Source organism: Seriola dumerili, unplaced genomic scaffold, assembly GCF_002260705.1.
Source record: "Seriola dumerili isolate Sdu_G_001 unplaced genomic scaffold, Sdu_1.0 BDQW01000149.1, whole genome shotgun sequence".
Lineage (NCBI taxonomy): Eukaryota > Metazoa > Chordata > Actinopteri > Carangiformes > Carangidae > Seriola > Seriola dumerili.
Genome location: NW_019174404.1, coordinates 20,694,422 through 20,714,137, shown reverse-complemented (window position 1 = coordinate 20,714,137; position 19,716 = coordinate 20,694,422). Strand labels below are relative to the sequence as shown.

Sequence of the window (19,716 nt, the reverse complement as noted above, 5' to 3'; positions counted from 1 at the left end):
TCATCAGCCAAAATAATTCACAGATGTGCAGAGAGTACAATATTACAGGCATGCTTTCATTAGTATAAATCCAGTGCTGACATTTAATTTACCCTGAAGCCTGAGTAGTAAAAGTGATGGACAAAGAGAGAAAAGAAGAATTAACAGAAATCATCAGTTTACCAGATGTCAAACTTGATAAAGTAGGAAGCAGCTCCATCTGTGGCTTAAATTAAGATTTAATTAAGTTTTAAGGTTTTACTTTGTTAGTATCAGAAACATTGAGGTTGTTAAAGGCAGTGGTCAGGAACAGTTTTTATTTGGCAGTGGTGAATGATCCCTCAGCGTTCTTATAGTATGAACACTGTACAGTCATATTCAAAATGATCAGGCTGCACAGCTGATTGCAATAAGTCTGAGGTCATGTTTTTTTCCTACAGATTACTATATTCAAGAGTTTAGGGAAATGGTCGTATTGAATTTTAACTGACTATTAATAAAGACTGGAAACAATTAGAGTCACAGGCTCAAACCACATGTTGGTGTAAAATTCAGTGTTTACTCAGATCCATAGTAGTGACGCTGCCAATCACAACACCATCCATCATCCTTAAGGTGAGGTTTATTGATACTGTATAGTCAAGCAAACAGGAAGCTGATCCTAGATTAGAATATTGGAAACTGACAGATGACAGAGAGGATTAGATTGTGATATTATTTCAGTGGTAGAGTAAGACCACAAATTCAGGTTGTGTTCATTTTAGGGAGGTCTAAATTCAAATCAAACATGTATTGTACACTGAAATAAAACTGGCACAGTCTTACTATCTGTATCAGAAAAATAATCAGTGGCCTCCTAATGACACACATGCTATTGGAGTTCTACTGAGACTGTCACAGGAATGCAACACAGCTCCACGAAATGTACAAATTCAACCACAATTTCACAAGTGATGATTCATCCGATGTGAAACTGTTGTGGCAGTGATATTTGGAATTTGAACATGACTAGAAATTTGGCAGAATGCAGGAAATACGGAGGCACAGGGAGAGTTCACACAAAACAAAATATCATGTAGATTGTCATAATCCATTAAGACTGTAGAGAAAGAAACCGAGGACGGAGCGTTTGTGTTGTTTGATGTAATGTTATTTACTGTAATCGCTCTAGGTTAAGATTAGGGGCCCGTGTGGATGGATTAGTTCAGGAAATTCCTTTGACTTCTGATCTGTATTTACGAGGGAAATATCTCAGATATACTGAGATATTTCCCTCATATACTCAAATAGTGTACACAAAACCCCCTGTATCTTTTCTGTACTCAAAAAGCCATGAAGAACTAAAACCAGCCATTTGATATAGTTTCACAACTGATGCTAGCTTTAGCCAAAATCCATTTCGCCTGGTGTGACATTTGGAATAATTTACTGCCTCATTGCATCTGATTAGCGCTGGTGTTGATGCACTGTCAGCATTCCAGAAGTGTGATAAGGCTGCCACTGGGACAGCTTTAAAATAAGATGATCATATCTTTGTTTATATCAAAGTAAAAGAGATAGAGGGAAACAGAAAAATCACTATAGTGTATGGTGTTTTTGTGCTCAGGAGGCTAAGAGACTGTAGTGTATAGCAGCTAGCTGGCAGCTGAGACTCGGCAGGTCACTCTTTGAAGGAAAATAATGTCTGCAATGTGATGAAAAGATGACGGTATTAATTTTGAATCTGTAAGTAAATGAAGGTTGTGGTTAAACGCATAGATCCGAGATAAACATTGAAAATGAATCAGAGTGTTGTTTCTCTCTGCCCCGCCCACCCACCCACCAGGTGTCCAGTCCCAGGTTGTGACGGTCAGGGACACGTGACAGGGAAGTACGCCTCCCACAGAAGTGCATCCGGGTGCCCCATAGCAGCCAAGAGACAAAAGGATGGCTACCTAAACGGCATTCAGTTCACATGGAAGTCTGGCAAGACGGAGGGCATGTCCTGCCCCACGCCGGGCTGTGACGGCTCGGGTCACGTCAGCGGCAGCTTCCTGACGCATCGGAGGTGGGTCAAGGGAACATGGCTGCAGTATTAAATCATTTATGGAATTTTACCTTAAGTCCCCTTCTACTCAAAAAGGTTTATCTGTGCCAACCTTAAAGTTTAAAGTTTGCAGTAAAACATCCTGAGGCTATGTTTTATTTATTAAGAGTCTGGTCCATCAAAAGTGTGTGGGCGTGGTCTGATCAGATTTAATTGACGGTTTTCTGTCAGTTAAAGCAAACAACACACCATATATATGATATATATGAAAATGCAAAACAGTGATCTGTGAAATCACTATCTATCACACAGTGGTGATTGAGCCGATGACCCACTGATGAAATTTTATACAGGAAGCATTTTACAGTTTTATGAACTGGTCCGTCTGGTATGACTCTTAAGATGTGCACCTATAAGCAGGATTTTGAGACATCACAACTAGTTTGAAAACCAATCACAGTACAATATGCAACTTCAACAGGTGATATGGAAACTTGAAACCTGTGCACCTACACTGGACTTTTAGTAGAAGACTTGTCTTGTGTCCAGCAGTTAAACATTTGAAGTGAACTGAATGAAACTGAATATGTGCATATTAATAGAGTTTTCAATTAATTCATGTTTATTTTATTTTAGTTATTTATTGATTTATTCGTACTTAATTTAATCAGGAAGTCACATTGAGATCTAGAAGAGCTAGTGTAGCAAACTAGCAGTTTTTCAGTGAAGACATGGGGTTTGACCAGTCCAAGAAGGTCAAACAAAAAGATGCATTATGGGAAATGTAGGATCAAGCGTTTTTAGAGTTTGTTCCACATTAAGGACCAATTTTCACCATTCATTCTTGTCTTTCTTTGTGAGTCTCCAAACATCATTTAAGTGCAGTACTAAACTGCTGGAGCACCTTTAAGACACTGATGGAATATTTCTTCTCAACCTCCCTGACAGTCTATAAACTACACTGGCTCAATGTGTGTGTTGAATGTAGTGAAACAGTCCTTCCTTCTTGTTTGTGCTTCCAGTCTGTCGGGTTGTCCGCGTGCCACCTCCGCCATGAGGAAAGCCAGGCTCTCCGGAGTGGAAATGCTAACAATAAAGCAGCAACGTGCCAGTAATGGTAACTACAACTACCACGCACCCACACAATACAGCCAATCAGGAACATGGGTTTCGAATAATTAACTGAGCAGAGTTCCAACTTCGTATAATAAACCAATCAGGAGGGTACCTGTGTGTGTGTGTGTGTGTGTGTGTGTGTGTGTGTGTGTGTGTGTGTGTGTGTGTGTGTGTGTGTGTGTGTGTGGGGCGAGCAGCGTCGGAGGAAAGGCTTACATTGGAAATAAACAGCCATTCAGGAGAATAGAGTAAATAATGAGAGGAGAGCTGGGCTTACGTGGCAGTTACCAGTCATGTGATATGTGAGCTAGCTCCGTCTGTTTTCCCAACACTTCACCCCAGACCACAGTGAAATCCAACGCTTCACAAAGGAGTGTGACAAGATCATAATGTAATTTGTCTGTGAGACTGTTGAGTCTTAATCAGCTGAAGTGACATGACCCTGTTCTAATGTAGAGGTGAAGACAGTCACACAAAAGTGTCCAGCAGAAGTCTTACTTAGCTACACAGTCATATTGTGTCGCCAGAATTTTTTTTTTTTTTTTTTTTTTTTTTTTTTTATTACTTCACTTGAAGCATAAAGGCTGTTAATCTAATTTATGAGGTTTTGCAGTAATGTGTCGGTGCTAACGCTGCTCTTCCTCTGCAGGGCTGGAGCACGAAGAGGAGATCAAACAGCTGGATGAGGAAATCAAAGATTTAAGTGATTCTAATTCACAAGTGGAAGCAGACATGATCAAACTCAGAACACAGGTAAGTCACTTCCTGTCTGCTGCACCCATCGGCCCGTGTTTATCTTGAGTCAGTAGCAGGGGTGGACAGTAACAAAGTACTTTTACTTGAGTACTGTACTTAAGTATATTTTTAGAGTATCTGTACATAACTTGATTTTTGGAAACTTATGACTTTATACTTGCCTACATTTCTATGAACTTGAAGCAGCTTCTAGTCAGCGGAATGAATTTTCTTTTATTTTGAAAATGTGATAGACCATGTACTGTGTTCATCACAGGAGAAAAACAATCACAGCCAACTCCTCCGCTGTCAGTCATGTTTGAACCTGTCAGTGTCCTAACGATGCTGCATTAGATAAAGATGAGGCAGAAGATTCTCCAGCAGAGACCATGGTCTGATCTGAAGTCTATGTCTATGTGAAACATTTAGAAATAAGGAAAGGTTTTAAATGTTTGGTGTGTTTACCACGACCAAGCTTCAAAAAAAAAGAAATATGAAGATGGCAATTTATTTTTGTTGATTCACTTGTTGTTTTTATGGCTATTTCTATAGGCTTTGTAACATATTGTACAAGATTTTTACTCTACAGGTTCTACAAAGTCAGTGTATTCAGTAGTTTGAGTCATTAGGTTCTGTAAATACACTGTGGAACAATACAACAATGTGTTCACATGAAAAAAACGTACTTTTGAAATTTACTTTTAAAATCAAGTACTTCAGTACTCGCAAATAAATTGGACTTAACAACTTTCACTTGTATTGGAGTCATATTAGACTCAGTAGTATCTACAGTTTGACTCGAGTAATGGAGCTGTGTAATCTGTCCACCTCTGGTCAGCAGTGGTGTGTATCTGCCTTTGATTACAAAGCTGTTACTGTAACATCCTGTCGCCCGCCGTTCCTCTCCTCAGATCACAACAATGGAGTCCAACCTGAAGTCCATAGAGGAGGAAAACAAGGTGATTGAACAGCAAAATGAATCTCTCCTGCATGAGCTGGCCAACCTCAGCCAGTCACTGATTAACAGTTTAGCTAATGTCCAGCTCCCTCATATGGTAAGGGTCACCAGGAACGGCAAGCCGGCAAGTTGCAGAATATTGCTAACTGTAGCGTTATAGCAGCTTATTCATTTTATTTGTGTATTTAACCGCAGCCTATTGTGCATGCTTAGTCTAAGAATGTGGAGCATTGCTTGTCTTTCCGAAACAGTGAGAGGGAGTTGTGAAATGAGGTTTGACTGGGCATGTAGCTTTTCACAGTGGTAGCAACTCCGAGAAGAGAAATGATCACAACATTCAACTGTTCATGTTAAGTCTGATTATTAAAGGGCTTTATTATAAAGTGACTGTGGACATTTTTAAGGATGAAAACCTGATTTTTAGTAGAATTATCACTGACAAAATATCCATGTGCTTCAAACACTGTGTTCTATCTGCTATCATTCTATCTTTTTTTTTGTTTTGTTTTTTTTTGTTCTTGAAGATAACACAAAGCGAGTTGCTAAGAGTTTCATTGTAATCACACACTATTTTGTCCTGTATTATCCTTCACAATGCCATTATTTCATTATATCCTCTTGCATATTGGATCAGTTACCATTCACTTGACAAAGGAATGAATAAACCTCAGTTAAGCATCCTAAAGTGGCAAGCCATTTTTGATAATTATAGCCTCTTTTTTATATTTCACTAGTTAAGATAAAAAATAAAAAAAAACAAACCTCCAGGACACTGGAGTAAAATGAGCTTAATTTTTACAAGTGATACCTCCTCACAACACGAGTGGGCCACTCATGGCTCTGTGTTTGTCTTAATGTCCTGTGTGTCTTTGTCTCTGTCCAGCTTCTACTTTTCCTGTTTTTTTCCAGGTCTTATTTGGCTGCATGTCAGATACTGCCGCCTAGTGTTTACATGTGACAATAACAACTTCTTTTCTCAAAGCCAGCTAACAGAAATGTGTCCCTCCTTGCCTTCCATAGAAACCACTGGCACACAAAGAGCCTCCTCTAAGGAATAACAGCTGCTTACAGTTGCACCAGCAAGTAAGTCGGTGACGTATATTATTTACATTTTTGCTTTGTTCATACACCTCCTCTATAAATGTTATTATTATGGAAGCAAAGAAATGTGATGACAGCATTTTTACAACATATATAAATGATAAAATGACAATATTTGCTGTACAGTGAATTATTACAGTATTTTATAGAAATTTGAAATAAAACAAAATAAGTTAAAAAAAAAAAAACTTTGATCCTTTTTCATATTTAAAATTCTGCCTGCTGTATTCCCTTAAATCCATAAGTTTCTCTTATATCAATATTTCCCTCTTTCCTCAATCAGCAACATATCAGCAATGTGTGTGTGTATATATATATATATATATATATACATACAAGTTTTAGATTCCCCCAAATTTGATAAGTTAAGTGCTCCATCTGATATATTTGTTGAATGGTCTCCATTTGTCTGTCAGGGGACATGTTTTTTGAAGCCACTTTCCAGTTATCTGTTTCAGTATACACAGCATCCTTAAGAAAAATAATTTATCATTTTCACTTTGTATTTTGTCTACTGCTTTGCCGAACAGCATTAAGTCTGTATTCAAACGAATAACACTGTCAATGATAGTATTGAGTTCCCTCTGTACATTGTTCCAAAACAACTGTAGTGATGGGCAGAACCAGAACATATGACCAAAGTTGTCAGTTTATGATTCACCACACTCCCCCCAGCAGTTTCACAATATTTTACAATTCTATTTAGCTAAGAGAAGTTCAGATGTTGTATTAAGCTAGCTGGACACGGTGGCAGGACTCAGCTTCACTGCCAATTTTGTCCTAGTGGTCACTCACAGTACTGCAACAAATAAAACCCCCAGGCTCATTTTCCCTGAGGGGTTGTAAACGAGACCTCTGCCAAACTGTTAACAGGACGCCTGGAACTGCAAACAAGGTTTTATATCTGAGAGCTTAGACAAATGTGCGGGATCCTAATGTAAAATCTATGGCCTGGGTTTTATGTCTTACACACTTGCTGAGCAGTTTTGATTCAAGTAAATAAGTGCCATAAAATACTAATTCTTAGTAGTCATTAAGGTTCACATTAAGGTCTTCAGTTGCTCCTGTTTTTCATTTTATTTTTTTTCTAATTGTTCCTCCGAAAGTAGTTTTGTTTATTTGCAGCTCTGAATTATTCTGCAGCTCGGTGGGTGGTAAACAAAGAAGCGTTTTCAACCGCCAGTCATTTCTCCCTGTGTTTTGTTAACACGCACAACTCAATGAAAAATTAGTCGTCAAGAATTCATTAATTGGTATTTATTTGAACATATTTCTTCTCGAAGCGTGATTTGTGATGTGCGGACTTCAGGGCATCTTAACTCCTCCCTCACCTCCGTGCTCCTCTAACAGCCTCCATGTTGTTGTGTCTGTTGTTTCCCGCAGGAGCCAATAAGCGAGCAGAACTTTGACGCCTATGTGACCACTCTAACGGATATGTACACAAATCAAGACCAGTACCAGAGCCCAGAAAACAAAGCCCTGTTGGAAAACATCAAGCAAGCTGTTCAAGGGATCCAAGTGTAACCATTCAGTACAGGGAGATTTTTGTTCCCCCAGCAGGTGTGGGTGGTGTATAAAATCCACATACAAACAGGCAGTAACGGTTTGATCTCCTCAGTGCGGTGCAGTAACTTATATAGTGCTATATATTCTCAATTCTGTTCTCTCAAAAAAAGAGGTATAATGCTTAGAAAGACCTCGAGATAATTTCTTTCTGTCTTTCTTTTCTTTTTGGGTCTTGCTTTGAGGAAGAACATAAAAGAGTAAACTGCAAAATAGTTTTTGAGGACATTCACATTTTGTACGTTTTCATATGAGCTGACATAGTGTCATGTAATGTTTCTAGCTGCTCATGTATGCACATTTTTAGTGTATATTTCTGAACAGTAAGCTAATGATAACGGAACGTGAGTTCCTTTTATTGTTTGACAACAAAGCATTTTAGATGAAAAAACTGGATAGTGAAATAAAAATGAAAAAACTAAGAGCAAGGAGGAAGCTAGTTATTTTTCTCCTCACTGGGTGATTTTGGACTTGATGATTTTAGATGTTTTCTTCTTCTTCTTCTTCCTCTTCCTCTTCTTCTTTTTCTTCTTCTTCTTCTTCTAGTTCTACTTCTACTTCTTCTTCTTCTTCTTCTTCTTGCGTGTAGATTGTTCAAGAGCAAGAACTGGTTTGCGAATTGCTTTATTTTCTGACGATGCTTGAGAAAAGTTTCTGTTTTTGTTTTGATGAAAAAAAAGATGCGTAGCTGTAGGTGGGGGCATTTTTCATTGGTGCGCTAAATGAATCCGGAGAGGAAACTGACCTGATGTATGTATGAATGTATGTATGAACAGTTATATTGTAAACATCATTACACGGAAACCCGATGGTGGAAATCCCATTATCTAGGAGAACCAGTTAATTCCTAGAGGAACAGATCTGTGCGGTGCATGCATGTTCACATGCTCATCCTTAACTAATCTCAAATAGAAAATGATGTGTAAAGACAATGACCTAGACCACATTCTAGCCTTTCTAGTATCAAATCTGCTCAATCTCGAGACCTGTGTTGCTAGGATCAAGAAATGTCTCAGCAATATAATAATTAAATCATTTGTTTATAGTAGGTACAGGATGCAATCTGCAAAGGAAAAAAAAAGGTTGGGTATATGCAATTTCTTGTTTATAAGCATAGCGGGGTAACATGAATCTTTTTAATATAGCCTATGTAAAATATTGATTTTTATACAAATCTTTTAATACAAAAGTGTTTTTAAAAAAGAGGAGGGAACCTGGACATTGAGATTTAGAAGGGGAAAGTATATGAGTTCCACTTTTTTTCTGTACGATTTTGCACAGGGACACCTTCGTTTCCATGTTTTGATGTTCTTACAGGAACTAAAAAGCAGTACCCGGACACCTAAAAGGAGGGTTTCAGAGGGTTTTGTAAAGAGTATTTATAAGAGTATGACAGCGGGACTTACAGGGTCACTGTCCCCACTTATGTGCCAGTAGACTATTTGCACTTGTCCTTGAAGATATTATCCTTACGTACGGCGGCGTGCAATTTTCCAGGTGACCTCTTTGGCACACGATTGGAGTAACCAACTGCTTGGAGCCACTGTAGGCGTGGATTTCGTACCACTGAGAGAGGAAGAACAGGGACTTGAAATCAGAGAAGAGGATGATTATAACCATAGCAGTTATACTGTAGGCTATTATCAAGTGTAAAAACATTAACAATGTTCTTTCATTTTTGCTATGTTTTAGGAAGATGAAGTTATCCCCCAGCAGCACTTTATATCTAATCACTGTACAAAGGATTAAATAGTCAATCAATTCAAGGTTTTAAAAAAAAGCAGAGGAAAACGAAGGTCTGGTGAAATGAGACCTTCGAGGGGTGATACAATCCAGCGTGACGCCCGTATGCCTGACTGTATGCACCCCTCCATTCTGTTGTTCTAGTTGTTAGCGATCATGTTCAGAATTTGCCTTTTTGAGAGCTAATGCAAAAGGTGCTTGTCGTTCACCTAATTAAATCTCATCTATTGTACTTTACTGTCCTCTTTCAGGACTCTACTACCCATCATCCATGACTGCATACGCCTTTTTCCACAGCATCGTGTCTGCAGCTTTTTGCCAATATAGTAATGCTTCAGTAGAGTAATAGCTAGTACCAGTTTTTGAATTAATTCTCATTATCAGTAAAAATGGAAAAGGGGGTTTTAAAGCACAAACTGGCTGCTCATCTGATGTTGGTACATAATTAACAAATCTGAAAAGAGTTATCTGTGACTATCTATAGGGAACACAAAAAGGTTGTCAAGTATTTAGAATGCTGACTTTTCATATAAATTATTGTGAATTCATCAGAGTTTATTATTTTATTTGAGCCGATTCATTTTGAGATTGATTTCAGTGACCATTAACAAAGACAGGATTTTGTATAAACTATTGTGCTCTCTGTGGAACTGAAGTTTGATTTATTTTTGTACTACACAGCATGGATTTGTTGACATTTTAATTTTGCTATAAATGTGTGAGATCACAAGTTGCTGTGATATTTAATTTATAAATTGTGAACTTTGTACAATTTTTGTCATGCTGGATGTTGACACATCTTACTCTGAATAAAGAAAAAAAATGTGTTGCCAGAGGCCTGTAAAATGCTTTATTTTGTGTGCTCACTGCAGGTTGATTCTCTCCACCAGCAGATGTCAGCAAACACCGAGAAACACAAATCCACTATTACGCCACAGGTGCACTTTATGCAGCGCAGCTGTCAAAGACTATTCATTACAGTGACTCCATGAAAAGCAGGTTCATTTTCCAAAATTAAATAGAGTTAAAAAAAAAACAACCACTGATTTGCAAGCTATCCTCAAACGATCCTTTTGTTTCTGCAAGCAAACTTTAATTTTATTGTAGGCGTCTTATTGAAATACCTCACTGTGACCAGCTCTTTAATAAACATTCAGATGCAGCTGCTTCAATTTGTCGAGATAATCCACTTCACAATGGAGCAATTAAAGAAGGCTATAAGGGCCTGTTCTGTGTGAATGTTTCTCTCTCTCATACCAGTGCATAACTCCTCTTGAAGCAGTAGTTTGGTATCACTTTTTCAGAGTTAGGGAATGTACGAAAGACCCAGTGTGACCCAGAATCCTGCATTTCAAGTGTATTATCTTAGACACAAACTGAGTAAACTCAAGTGACTGACTATTAAACTGATCATTTCAATCAGGAGACACTTCATTCTGAGTCAACAAGTACATTTTTATTAACATGCAAAACAAGAGAGGAAAAGTGAAAGACGTCATCATATGTGAATGGGGGGTGAGGCTGTGTGAAGTACAGCATTATACTCATACTTGGATTACAAAGGGACCAAACTTTGAGGTCTTAAGCGTCTGAGTTTATGTGTAAATACATTGTAAATTCTTGAATTTTAATACATTTGCAGACTGTGATTGTCGCAATGACATTGTTAAGCACTTCCTATGTTTGAAAGCTTATAGGACCCTGGGTAATGTATTTTTTCAGGCAATTTTTCTTTGCCTTTATTGGACACTTGACAGTGTAAAGGAGGACAGGGGACAAGGGGAGAGACATGCAACAAAGAACCCCAACTGGAATCAAACTGGGCACACTGTGAGCTTGTGGTATGAACCTTAACTATTTTCCTGCCCGGATGCCTCGGGGTGCTGTACTTTTTAAGCATCGTTAAATGGCTAAAGGGATGATTATCAAAGCCCTGATTTTCAGAGACGACACGGTCAAATACCAAGACCCAAGTGCAACAACCAAAGATTTCATGTCCTCTGAAGTACAGACGCAGATCTGGATCACTGGAGAGTGTGCAATGATATGAGTTCCTTTTTACCTGCCGGTGTCCAGAACATTTTGTACATGTTCCTTATCTTCTTTGGGCTTCTGGACTAACATTGCTCCACTTTTCTTTTTGTTTGTTTGAAGTTTGCAGAGTAGAAAGTGTCTCTATGATCCCTGGCAAAGATGTGTCTCTCAAGGCACACTGCACAGCATATGGTCCATATCTAAATGTCAGCAGGTGGGTGTCATCTTTCATTGACCTTGTCCTTTGGGTTTTCAGTTCTCTTTTCATATATATAATTTGCTGAGGTGAACACAACTGTGTGCCGGTCACCTGCACCCTGACAAACAACCACAGCCTCACATCCACTATTGACATGTGAACACACTTTTGAAAGAAATGTTTTGACAGTGGCACAGGAAAGTCAATCATAACTCAGTAGCTGGTGTAGGAGGCATTGGGATCAACATAACCATGGCACTAACATGCTATAATATGCAGCAGGGACCTTAAATATCCTCTTTTTACACATCCTGTATTTTCGACTGTCCTCAGTTTGTTTTGTTTTGCTTTTGGGAACAGTGTAGTTATTTATTTCTTTTGGGAATAGAAGCAACCTTCACCTTGACTTTGACCTTTTGTGTCTGTGTTTGAAGGCCTGACTTCAGATTTGACTTAATAAATGTGAAGTGAACATTGAAGTGACACAGATGGTGGAGCTCCAAACTAAATAAGATCATGACTAGCCAATGGGAACGTGGGAAACCCCAAGTTGCTTTGAAAGAAATAAAGGTCATGCAGATCATGAAGGTGATGTCAGTGAGAGCTTCCTGAACCAAGAGGCTACAGTGGAGTCACAATAGAGTTAGTATAACCTACACATACTGGGGACCGTATGAAGCGCTGTAATAGCCTACATGAGGAGAAACACACCATTGATGGAGTTTTCACTACAGCTCTCTGTGAATGAAACACCACAGTCCTCAGAACATGTTGGTTTATTGGGAAAACCACAATATACTCAAACAATGGCAGGCTGTGGGAATGCTAGCATTGATACAGCAACGGCAGACATATCCTCCTCTCACTCACACATTACAGCAATCAGGAACAATATCAGGCGAAGTTCCAGTTTGAGATAATAGACCAATCAGGAGGCTCAGGTGTGTATGCATTGTGAACTGCTGCTGAGTGGCAGCAATTGGAAATACCAGTCTGCAATACAACACAATACCATATCTTGAATGTTGAATATCTAATTTACACAAGCTTACGTAGTTTCCATCCTTTCCAATGTTTCTGATTGGTAGCAAACGTGCGCCTACTCAAACGCTAATTAGCCCATCAGAACTCATGGATTAGCTTAGCTTTACACTGTTCACTAGTAGGTGAATTAAATTTTTTCAGTCAAACAAATATTTATCAAACATAATTCTAACACAATGAACAGTTTCTGGCTGTAACAATGCAGATGCCGTGCTTCACAATTTATTTCTAAGGTAGCTAAAACATAACCTTTTTTGTTGCTAATGTTAGCTGGAGCATTTGTTTTCTGAACACATCACCACTATTAAGAGCTTTTGGGAAATAAGAAAAACATATTATCGGAAGGCCCTGCGGCTGCCACCAGGGGCCACCAGGGGCCGTCCAAGAATATGAGCTTTCTTTACATTCCTTTGTTCATTTTTGACATATTTCTCTATTTAAAGGCACCCTCCCTAAAGGTCTTTTTTCAAGGCAGGCGTGTCAACATGTCAGAACAAGTACAGGCAAAATTAATATTATCATTAATGGCTGTATTTCATTTAGGTTTGCCTCACTGGTATGACTTTGATGGATATTTTAAACACCATTTCCACTCTTGTAGAGGAGGTGGAGGCAGTGAGGGGATACAGATATCTTGGATTCCACCTCAAAAGCAGACTGGACTGGAAATGCAACACAGACGCTGTCTGCAGGAAGGGATGGAGCAAACTGCACTTCTAGCTTAGGTCTTTTCATGTGTGCAGCAAGATTTTGCAGATCTTTCGCCAGCATGTTGTGGCCAGTGTAATATTCTTTGCTGCAGTCTCCTGGGGCAGCAGTGTCAGTCACCTAACCCTAATATCAGGGAGTCTGGCTCAGTGCTGGGGACTTCTCTGGAGCCCTTGGAGTTGGTTGTGCAGAGGAAGATGCTGCACAAACTGTTGAACATCACTTTTAGCTCAGCTGTGACAATGTACACCGCAGGAAGTCATTCCTGGGGGGGGGGGCTCTTCTGACAATAGTTTTTTCTTGTATCAGAACAGACTTCTCACCTTGACATTTATTTACCACATCATGAATCACATCTGTTATCTATCTATCTATCTATCTATCTATCTATCTATCTATCTATCTATCTATCTATCTATCTATCTAATCTATCTCAGCAATCAATTTTTGGTTTGAGGAATGTTCTGCAAACATTGCCTGAGGGCCATGGGAAAGTTCGTAGGACCTCCATAGAAAATGTTCCCCTTCAGTACTTCTGGAGAGTTTTCTTAATATTCCGTGGACAGAATGTTCCCTGTTTGCTGGGATTGTTTTTGGGACTGAAGTATTCTATTTAAGTAGGTTAGAGTTGAGGTATTTTACTTTTTGATACTTCTGAATGATTCTGAAAGCATGACTTTGCTTCCAGATGAAATATTTTTGGTTTTGGTTACTACACTTTGGTAGCCTATTTGCTACTTTTATCTAAGGATCTGTATTTTCCACATACAGTATGCATGGTTTTAAGGGTAGCCACAGCTTTATGCCCTAAATCACGCAATGCATTCACTTGACAGAAAAAAATCTGCTCTGTATTTCTGAATTAAAGAGATAATTTTCTCAGAATTCTGAGAAATGTTTTCTTATAAGAAATTCTGCTGTTTTTCTGAATTCTGTTTATTTTCCTCAAGTGAGTGCATAGCCTAAATCAGAATGAATACATAGATAAACAAACATTGACTCTAATTTCAAAATGTGCTCCAGGACATTTTAGATCCTCAACAAGCGCTAATTTGTTATAACAGTAAAGCTGTAACACATTTTATGACTACGACAAATTGCACCTACCAAATATGGGATTTGGGGGGCGCTATGGAAAAAAATGCTATTTCAACTTACTTCAAGGTACAAACCGAATATCATGGGCTTCTACCTGAGGACAAATACGTTACAGTGTGACGTTTCAGCTACCGACGTTAAGGTCAATACTGAAAAAGTTAGTGCACTCAGATTCCTGCTGGACTTCCCTTGTGTAGGACTGTAACACTGGCCCACTTCTCTCTCTCTCTCTCTCTCTCTCTCCCTCTCTCTCTCTCTCTCTCGCTCGCTCTCCCTCTCTCTCGCTCTGTGTGTGTGTGTGTGTCTCTCTGCCTCTCCCAGTCGAGCTAGCTCGCTGTTGGTGTGTGAGAGGGGCAGCTGGCGGTCTATGCTCTGCTCGGCTCACTGCTAGCAATGGCGCTGCGAGCGGGCCAGCTCTTTTCTCCGTGTCTACTCGCGGTGGCTTTGTTATCGCTCGCCAGCGGACCACAGTTCGGACTTTGTTGTCCGAGTCGCTGTCTATGTTTCCGAACCACCGTGAGATGTATGCACCTAAACCTGGAAACCGTACCAGCAGTTTCTCCTCAGACTACCATCCTGTAAGTAGCTTTTCCCTTCAAATTTAACGGGAACCGACCCCAAGGCACAGTGGACGGGAATGCACTGAATACTTAAAGCATGTAGAGAGACTGCCCTTTTCTTTTCTTTTCTTTTCTTTTTTTTTATTACCACATCTGATTGTGGTGAAGTGAAAATGGTTGATATTATGTGTGTTAATGAATTAAACTGTTAAAACCAACTTTATAGAACTTTTTCTTTGAAATTTATGCAGAGGTTTGTGGAAATAATTGATCCTGTTTTACTTCAGAGGTTATTACAGCGTCTCGGTAAGTTTTCACAAAGTTATGACACCTGCCAGTGAGTTCAGCTGTTGGCTGCAGAGGTTAATGAAAAGGGTTTTTAGGGTCACACAGCTGGTGAAGTCAGCCGCAAGCAATGTGGAGGGTTAGGCTCCTCACCAGAGCTCCCTGCACAGCAATGTTAACATCTCCCTCTCCCAGACATGCCTGCATGACATCTAGCCTAATCAAACACACTTCAAGTAAGACACAGTCCAATCAGATTTTATTGAAACCACAGCCTCTCCTCCCTCAGACTCCACCGGGTGACTTATCATGTTTTGAGGAAATGTGCTCTTCATCTCCAGGAAAAAATCTTTGTGCAGGGTCTGGCACGACCAATAGGCTTGCTTTTCACTGTGGACTATGGATCTTTACACCACATTGTGGAGCAGTTTCTTAAGTTACTTCCTTGCTATCACTTTGCGTGGAGGAATTTTTCGTTGCACAGGTTAAACTCCATGTTTGACTTTCCCTCTGACATGAAAGGGAGGAAATGCTTCTTACTTGATAAGCACTTGTGAATGTGTCCTGGTTGTCAGGAGCACTCTGCTCCAGTCACCCAACCAACGAAGCAGTTTCCTTTAACATGTTGCTGGCTGCAGTTTCTCAAAGCCACAATCAGAGAACACAAAGCTCCAGATCTGTCCAATCTCCCAAATATGTGCCCGCCTTTGTCTTTAATTGTCCACTGCAATCTTGTTGTGCATTTCAGTTCATAATGCATGGGTCTATAAATAGCTTAATTCAGGCTGTAGGCAGGGGACAAAGGGGTGACCCCCACCCCCCCCACCCCCAGCCTGTACCACAGCCGCATACTCAGAATTAGCCTTGTCCTCTGGGGTCAGCCCACAGCCTTGAAGGGAACCCATGGTGCAGCCCTGCCCAGATACCCTCAAAGGAGAGAAAAAATCCACCCTTCACCACAGCAATGAGGAGATTGTTTAGGCTGTCTGTAGGATGTGTCTAAATCTGATCAGAGGGCTGATCAGAGCAGGCGAACATGCTGTGGTTTCCCAGAAACTCATGCTGGTGAGCTTTGAAGTCTCAGCCACTTGTCGCTTTTTCCCCCTTCGCTCAGCTGCTCGTGTCGGGACATGAACACACTTCGTACCTGGCCTTCCCTCATCCTGCTCTATAAAATGTTCCAAGCATCGCTGGTTGTCTGCAGTTGGAAAAACTGGAGCTTACCTTGGGAATGTTGTAAGGAAATGTCTAAGTGTGAGAAGGAGTTGAAAACATGTATTTTAACTGAGATGTTATATTTGGGGAATGTTCAGTGTTCAGCATCTGATTTAATTCTCTGATTATTGGTTAGTTTGTAAGTGATCTTGTAACTAGTGACTTTAGGGTCTGAGCCTTCCTTTAGATCTTTGCAGGATTATGTAACACTAGTTTTTTTGTATAGACACTTGACCTGGAGCTATGCACTGTGTAGGTCTAGGAACTGCATTCCTCCTTCCACCTGGCAGCAGGCTGTTATAGGAATTTAAAACAATAATATCACAAGAGTGAGAGATGATCCACCATCTTTAGTTTGCAGGTAGCAGAACATGATGGAAAGGTAAAGCATTTGTCCACTTCTGTTATTCTGGGCGACAAAACATAGTTAAACAAAAGTGTTTGTTAATCATGATGATATTCTCCTATTTATCCATTTAATACATTATACGTTTTTGGTATATTTTTACAGCTGTACTATAGTTGGAATGGATTTTCCTTTGTTATCAACTCAGTCATCAAAGGTCCCATATAATATAAAGATAGATGTACATGCCTTTTTTTTTTATTATAAAGCAGGTCTAGATTCTATATTTATACTGTGAAAGTATCAAAGCGCTCAGTCCACAGAGAACTACACTCAGACTGTATTCAGAAACTGAGCCTTAAAACCAGCCATCAGGACTACTGTAACTTTGTGATGTCACAACAAAGCAGTCACAAGAGAGGCTCAGAGCCTCCTGTCTTCTGATTGGCTCGCCGACCTATTGGTAATGTAAAACTACATTGAGATGGTTTTTGGTTCGTAAAACCACAAATATATCTTCTTATGGATCAATGCTTCAGATAAAACACAAGAAAAGTGTAAAACATGGGAACTTTAATTTAGTTGTGTGCGTTCTCTTTAAGATCCATTCATAATACAATAGCATTAGGGAAACACTAAGGGAAGAGCAGCATGTGGAGAGTTGTTGCTTATCTCTGTTATGACTGTTGGATTTACCAATAAGGGGCATTTTTAAGGGCACAAGTTGTATATTTTTGTACAAATAAAAATTAAATCAATGTATAGATGCATTCATATGCATATTTATAATTAGAAAACACTGCCCAGATAACTGAGGTGCTAAACTGACAGTTGTTTTTGAGTATTTTTCAAACAGTGAATATTATTGTCTTTAACTTCTTGAAAGTCAAAACATCTCTTTCTGTTTCCTCTGGGCCACTGTAGTAAGAGAATAAAAAGTCTTGGCGTACAGCTACTACTGCACATGGGCTTCGTGCCAAGATCTTTTCTACATGACATTTGGACCAAGAAACATGGACGTTTTTTCCCCAGATTTCTTTTTTCTTTTTGCTCTTTCTGGCCTACATTTGTTTTTCAGCTGTTTTCTCGGAGGACTTTCTGTTAGAGGCATGACAGTAAATTACGTTTCCTCTCTGTAATGACACCGCTGCATCTCTTCTCGGGGATTTGCTGGAGTTTGAGAAATGATTGCTTTTACATCAGCGCTGTTTTGCCAACATCAAATATAAACTGTTTGTTTTACTGGTATTACCTTAGCAGCTCAAGAGAAAGACTCAACATGACAAGTATTACTTCTTTGTATGAATCAAAGCTTGTCAGTGTAATGGAGGATTTTCAGTAGCCCAGTGCTCCATATTTGGACATCTTGGATATTTGCTTATTGTGATTTTGAAATATATATTTTTATGGCGCTTTGAGCATGGCAATATGTGATGTTTATATACAAATGTTTTAACATTGTAACACCATGATGTACATACGTGTACGTATGTGTCTGCAGAGCTGGGAACACGTCAGTCAGTCTGTTAATGCTCTAGTTCTCAAACTGGCTTGTTATTGTCTTTTGTAGCTCAGAGATTCAAGCATAGTACTTGAGTTCCAGAGTGTGGTGTTATTCAGACTCTTCTTCTTGATGTGTCTGCTGCACTGTGATGAATGAGGTTCTTAGACACTTAACAGAAGTTGGAAAGATGTAGTTTTTCAGTTTTGGGATAGCTGTCATATTAGGTCTTATGTGTGTTTGGTGAAGAGAATGAGTGTCCAGATCACGAGTGGAATTGTGTTTGTGGGTGCAAGACGGCTGATGAATCCTTTCGGTGGGGGTCGGTGTCACAGTGTCACCACACAGCATGGTTCTGCATTGTGTACTTGCATTTATATGGAGACACATTTCTGTGTTAGCCTCCTTTGAGCTCTGTCTGGTGGTCAGCAGCTAGCCAACTCTTTCTCTGTCTAAATGTCTTAATGCCTTTTACCCCTTCCCCCCCCCCCCCAAAACAGTGGCTTGGTCTGACTGAGTGACAGTGTTAGTGAGTCAGGGAGAGAAAGTGGAGTTCCATTGTGTGGAATTTGCTGCAGTCAGGCTTTGTGAGGCACTCAGTCTCTGCAGCATTATGGAATGCAAAGCCAGAAATCCCCAAAGCTTTGCTCATTTGCACAGGGAGATTGGGCCCAAGATAGTTGTTGAAAGGAACTCTGCTGGCCCCTTCCTGTACCCATCCAGTGCAGGACAGCTGGTGAATTCTGGGGGTAACACTGTTTCACATTTCTTCTAAATCAGTTCCTCATCTTGAATAAAAAAAAAAAAAAAGAAGCTGATTTTGCTTTAAACCTGGACCTCGTTTTCACTATTGTTAATAGACTGTAGTTACATTTCAAAGAAATGTGTGTACAGCCAGTTTGTTGGGATACTGTTCTTTGTGGAGGGCCAGGGCAGCTTCCAACAAATGAACACGAAAAACACATGAAGCCCGTATTGTGACATATTCTCATAAAAAGAGAATATTTGTTTTTTCTGTTCTGTGTCCCAACGCGCTTTTATTGTCTGATTTTTATTCGTTGTATTGTTCATCCATAAAACACTGTGCAGTGTTTTAGTAAAATAGCACAGAAAAGTGTTTTATATATATATATATATATATATGTGTGTGTGTGTGTGTGTGTGTGTGTGTGTGTGTGTATATTCTAATTCATTCTTTTGAAGTCATACAAACTGTCAGCTTAAAGAAAAGTATTATTTGTATAGTGCCAAATCATATTATATGAGGCACTCACAGGGTTAGGTCAAGACCTTACAATATTATAGAGAGAAACCCAACAGTTCCCACAAAGAGCAGCACTTGGTGAGAGTGGGAAGAAAAAATTTTAAAACAGAGATGCTTCAGCATCTTTGCTGTCTCCCGCCTGATGTCCCAAATTGTGGAATTAAGTCCAAAAAATAAGAAAGGGGAATCTACTATTGTCAGCAGTTCAGTGCATTTTAATTCAAAATGGTGTGTCGCACAT

The 19,716-nt window shown here is 39.5% G+C and overlaps 2 protein-coding genes across 2 annotated transcripts in view; both read left to right on the top strand.

The window, feature by feature from the left end:
- The window catches only part of LOC111226106 (myelin transcription factor 1-like protein), a 37,423-nt gene extending 29,410 nt beyond the window's left edge, over positions 1-8,013 (top strand). The window contains exons 14-19 of the mRNA XM_022751197.1: positions 1,805-2,026; positions 3,028-3,122; positions 3,771-3,874; positions 4,768-4,815; positions 5,835-5,897; positions 7,299-8,013. Coding sequence (XP_022606918.1) covers positions 1,805-2,026; positions 3,028-3,122; positions 3,771-3,874; positions 4,768-4,815; positions 5,835-5,897; positions 7,299-7,439 — 673 coding nt within the window. The 3' untranslated portion in view covers positions 7,440-8,013. The remainder of the gene's footprint in view (positions 1-1,804; positions 2,027-3,027; positions 3,123-3,770; positions 3,875-4,767; positions 4,816-5,834; positions 5,898-7,298) is intronic.
- A 6,684-nt stretch (positions 8,014-14,697) lies between these two features.
- Positions 14,698-19,716, top strand: part of pxdn (peroxidasin) — a 56,092-nt gene continuing 51,073 nt past the window's right edge. Inside the window, exon 1 of the mRNA XM_022750408.1 lies at positions 14,698-14,882. Within this exon, the coding sequence (XP_022606129.1) occupies positions 14,698-14,882 (185 nt within the window). The remainder of the gene's footprint in view (positions 14,883-19,716) is intronic.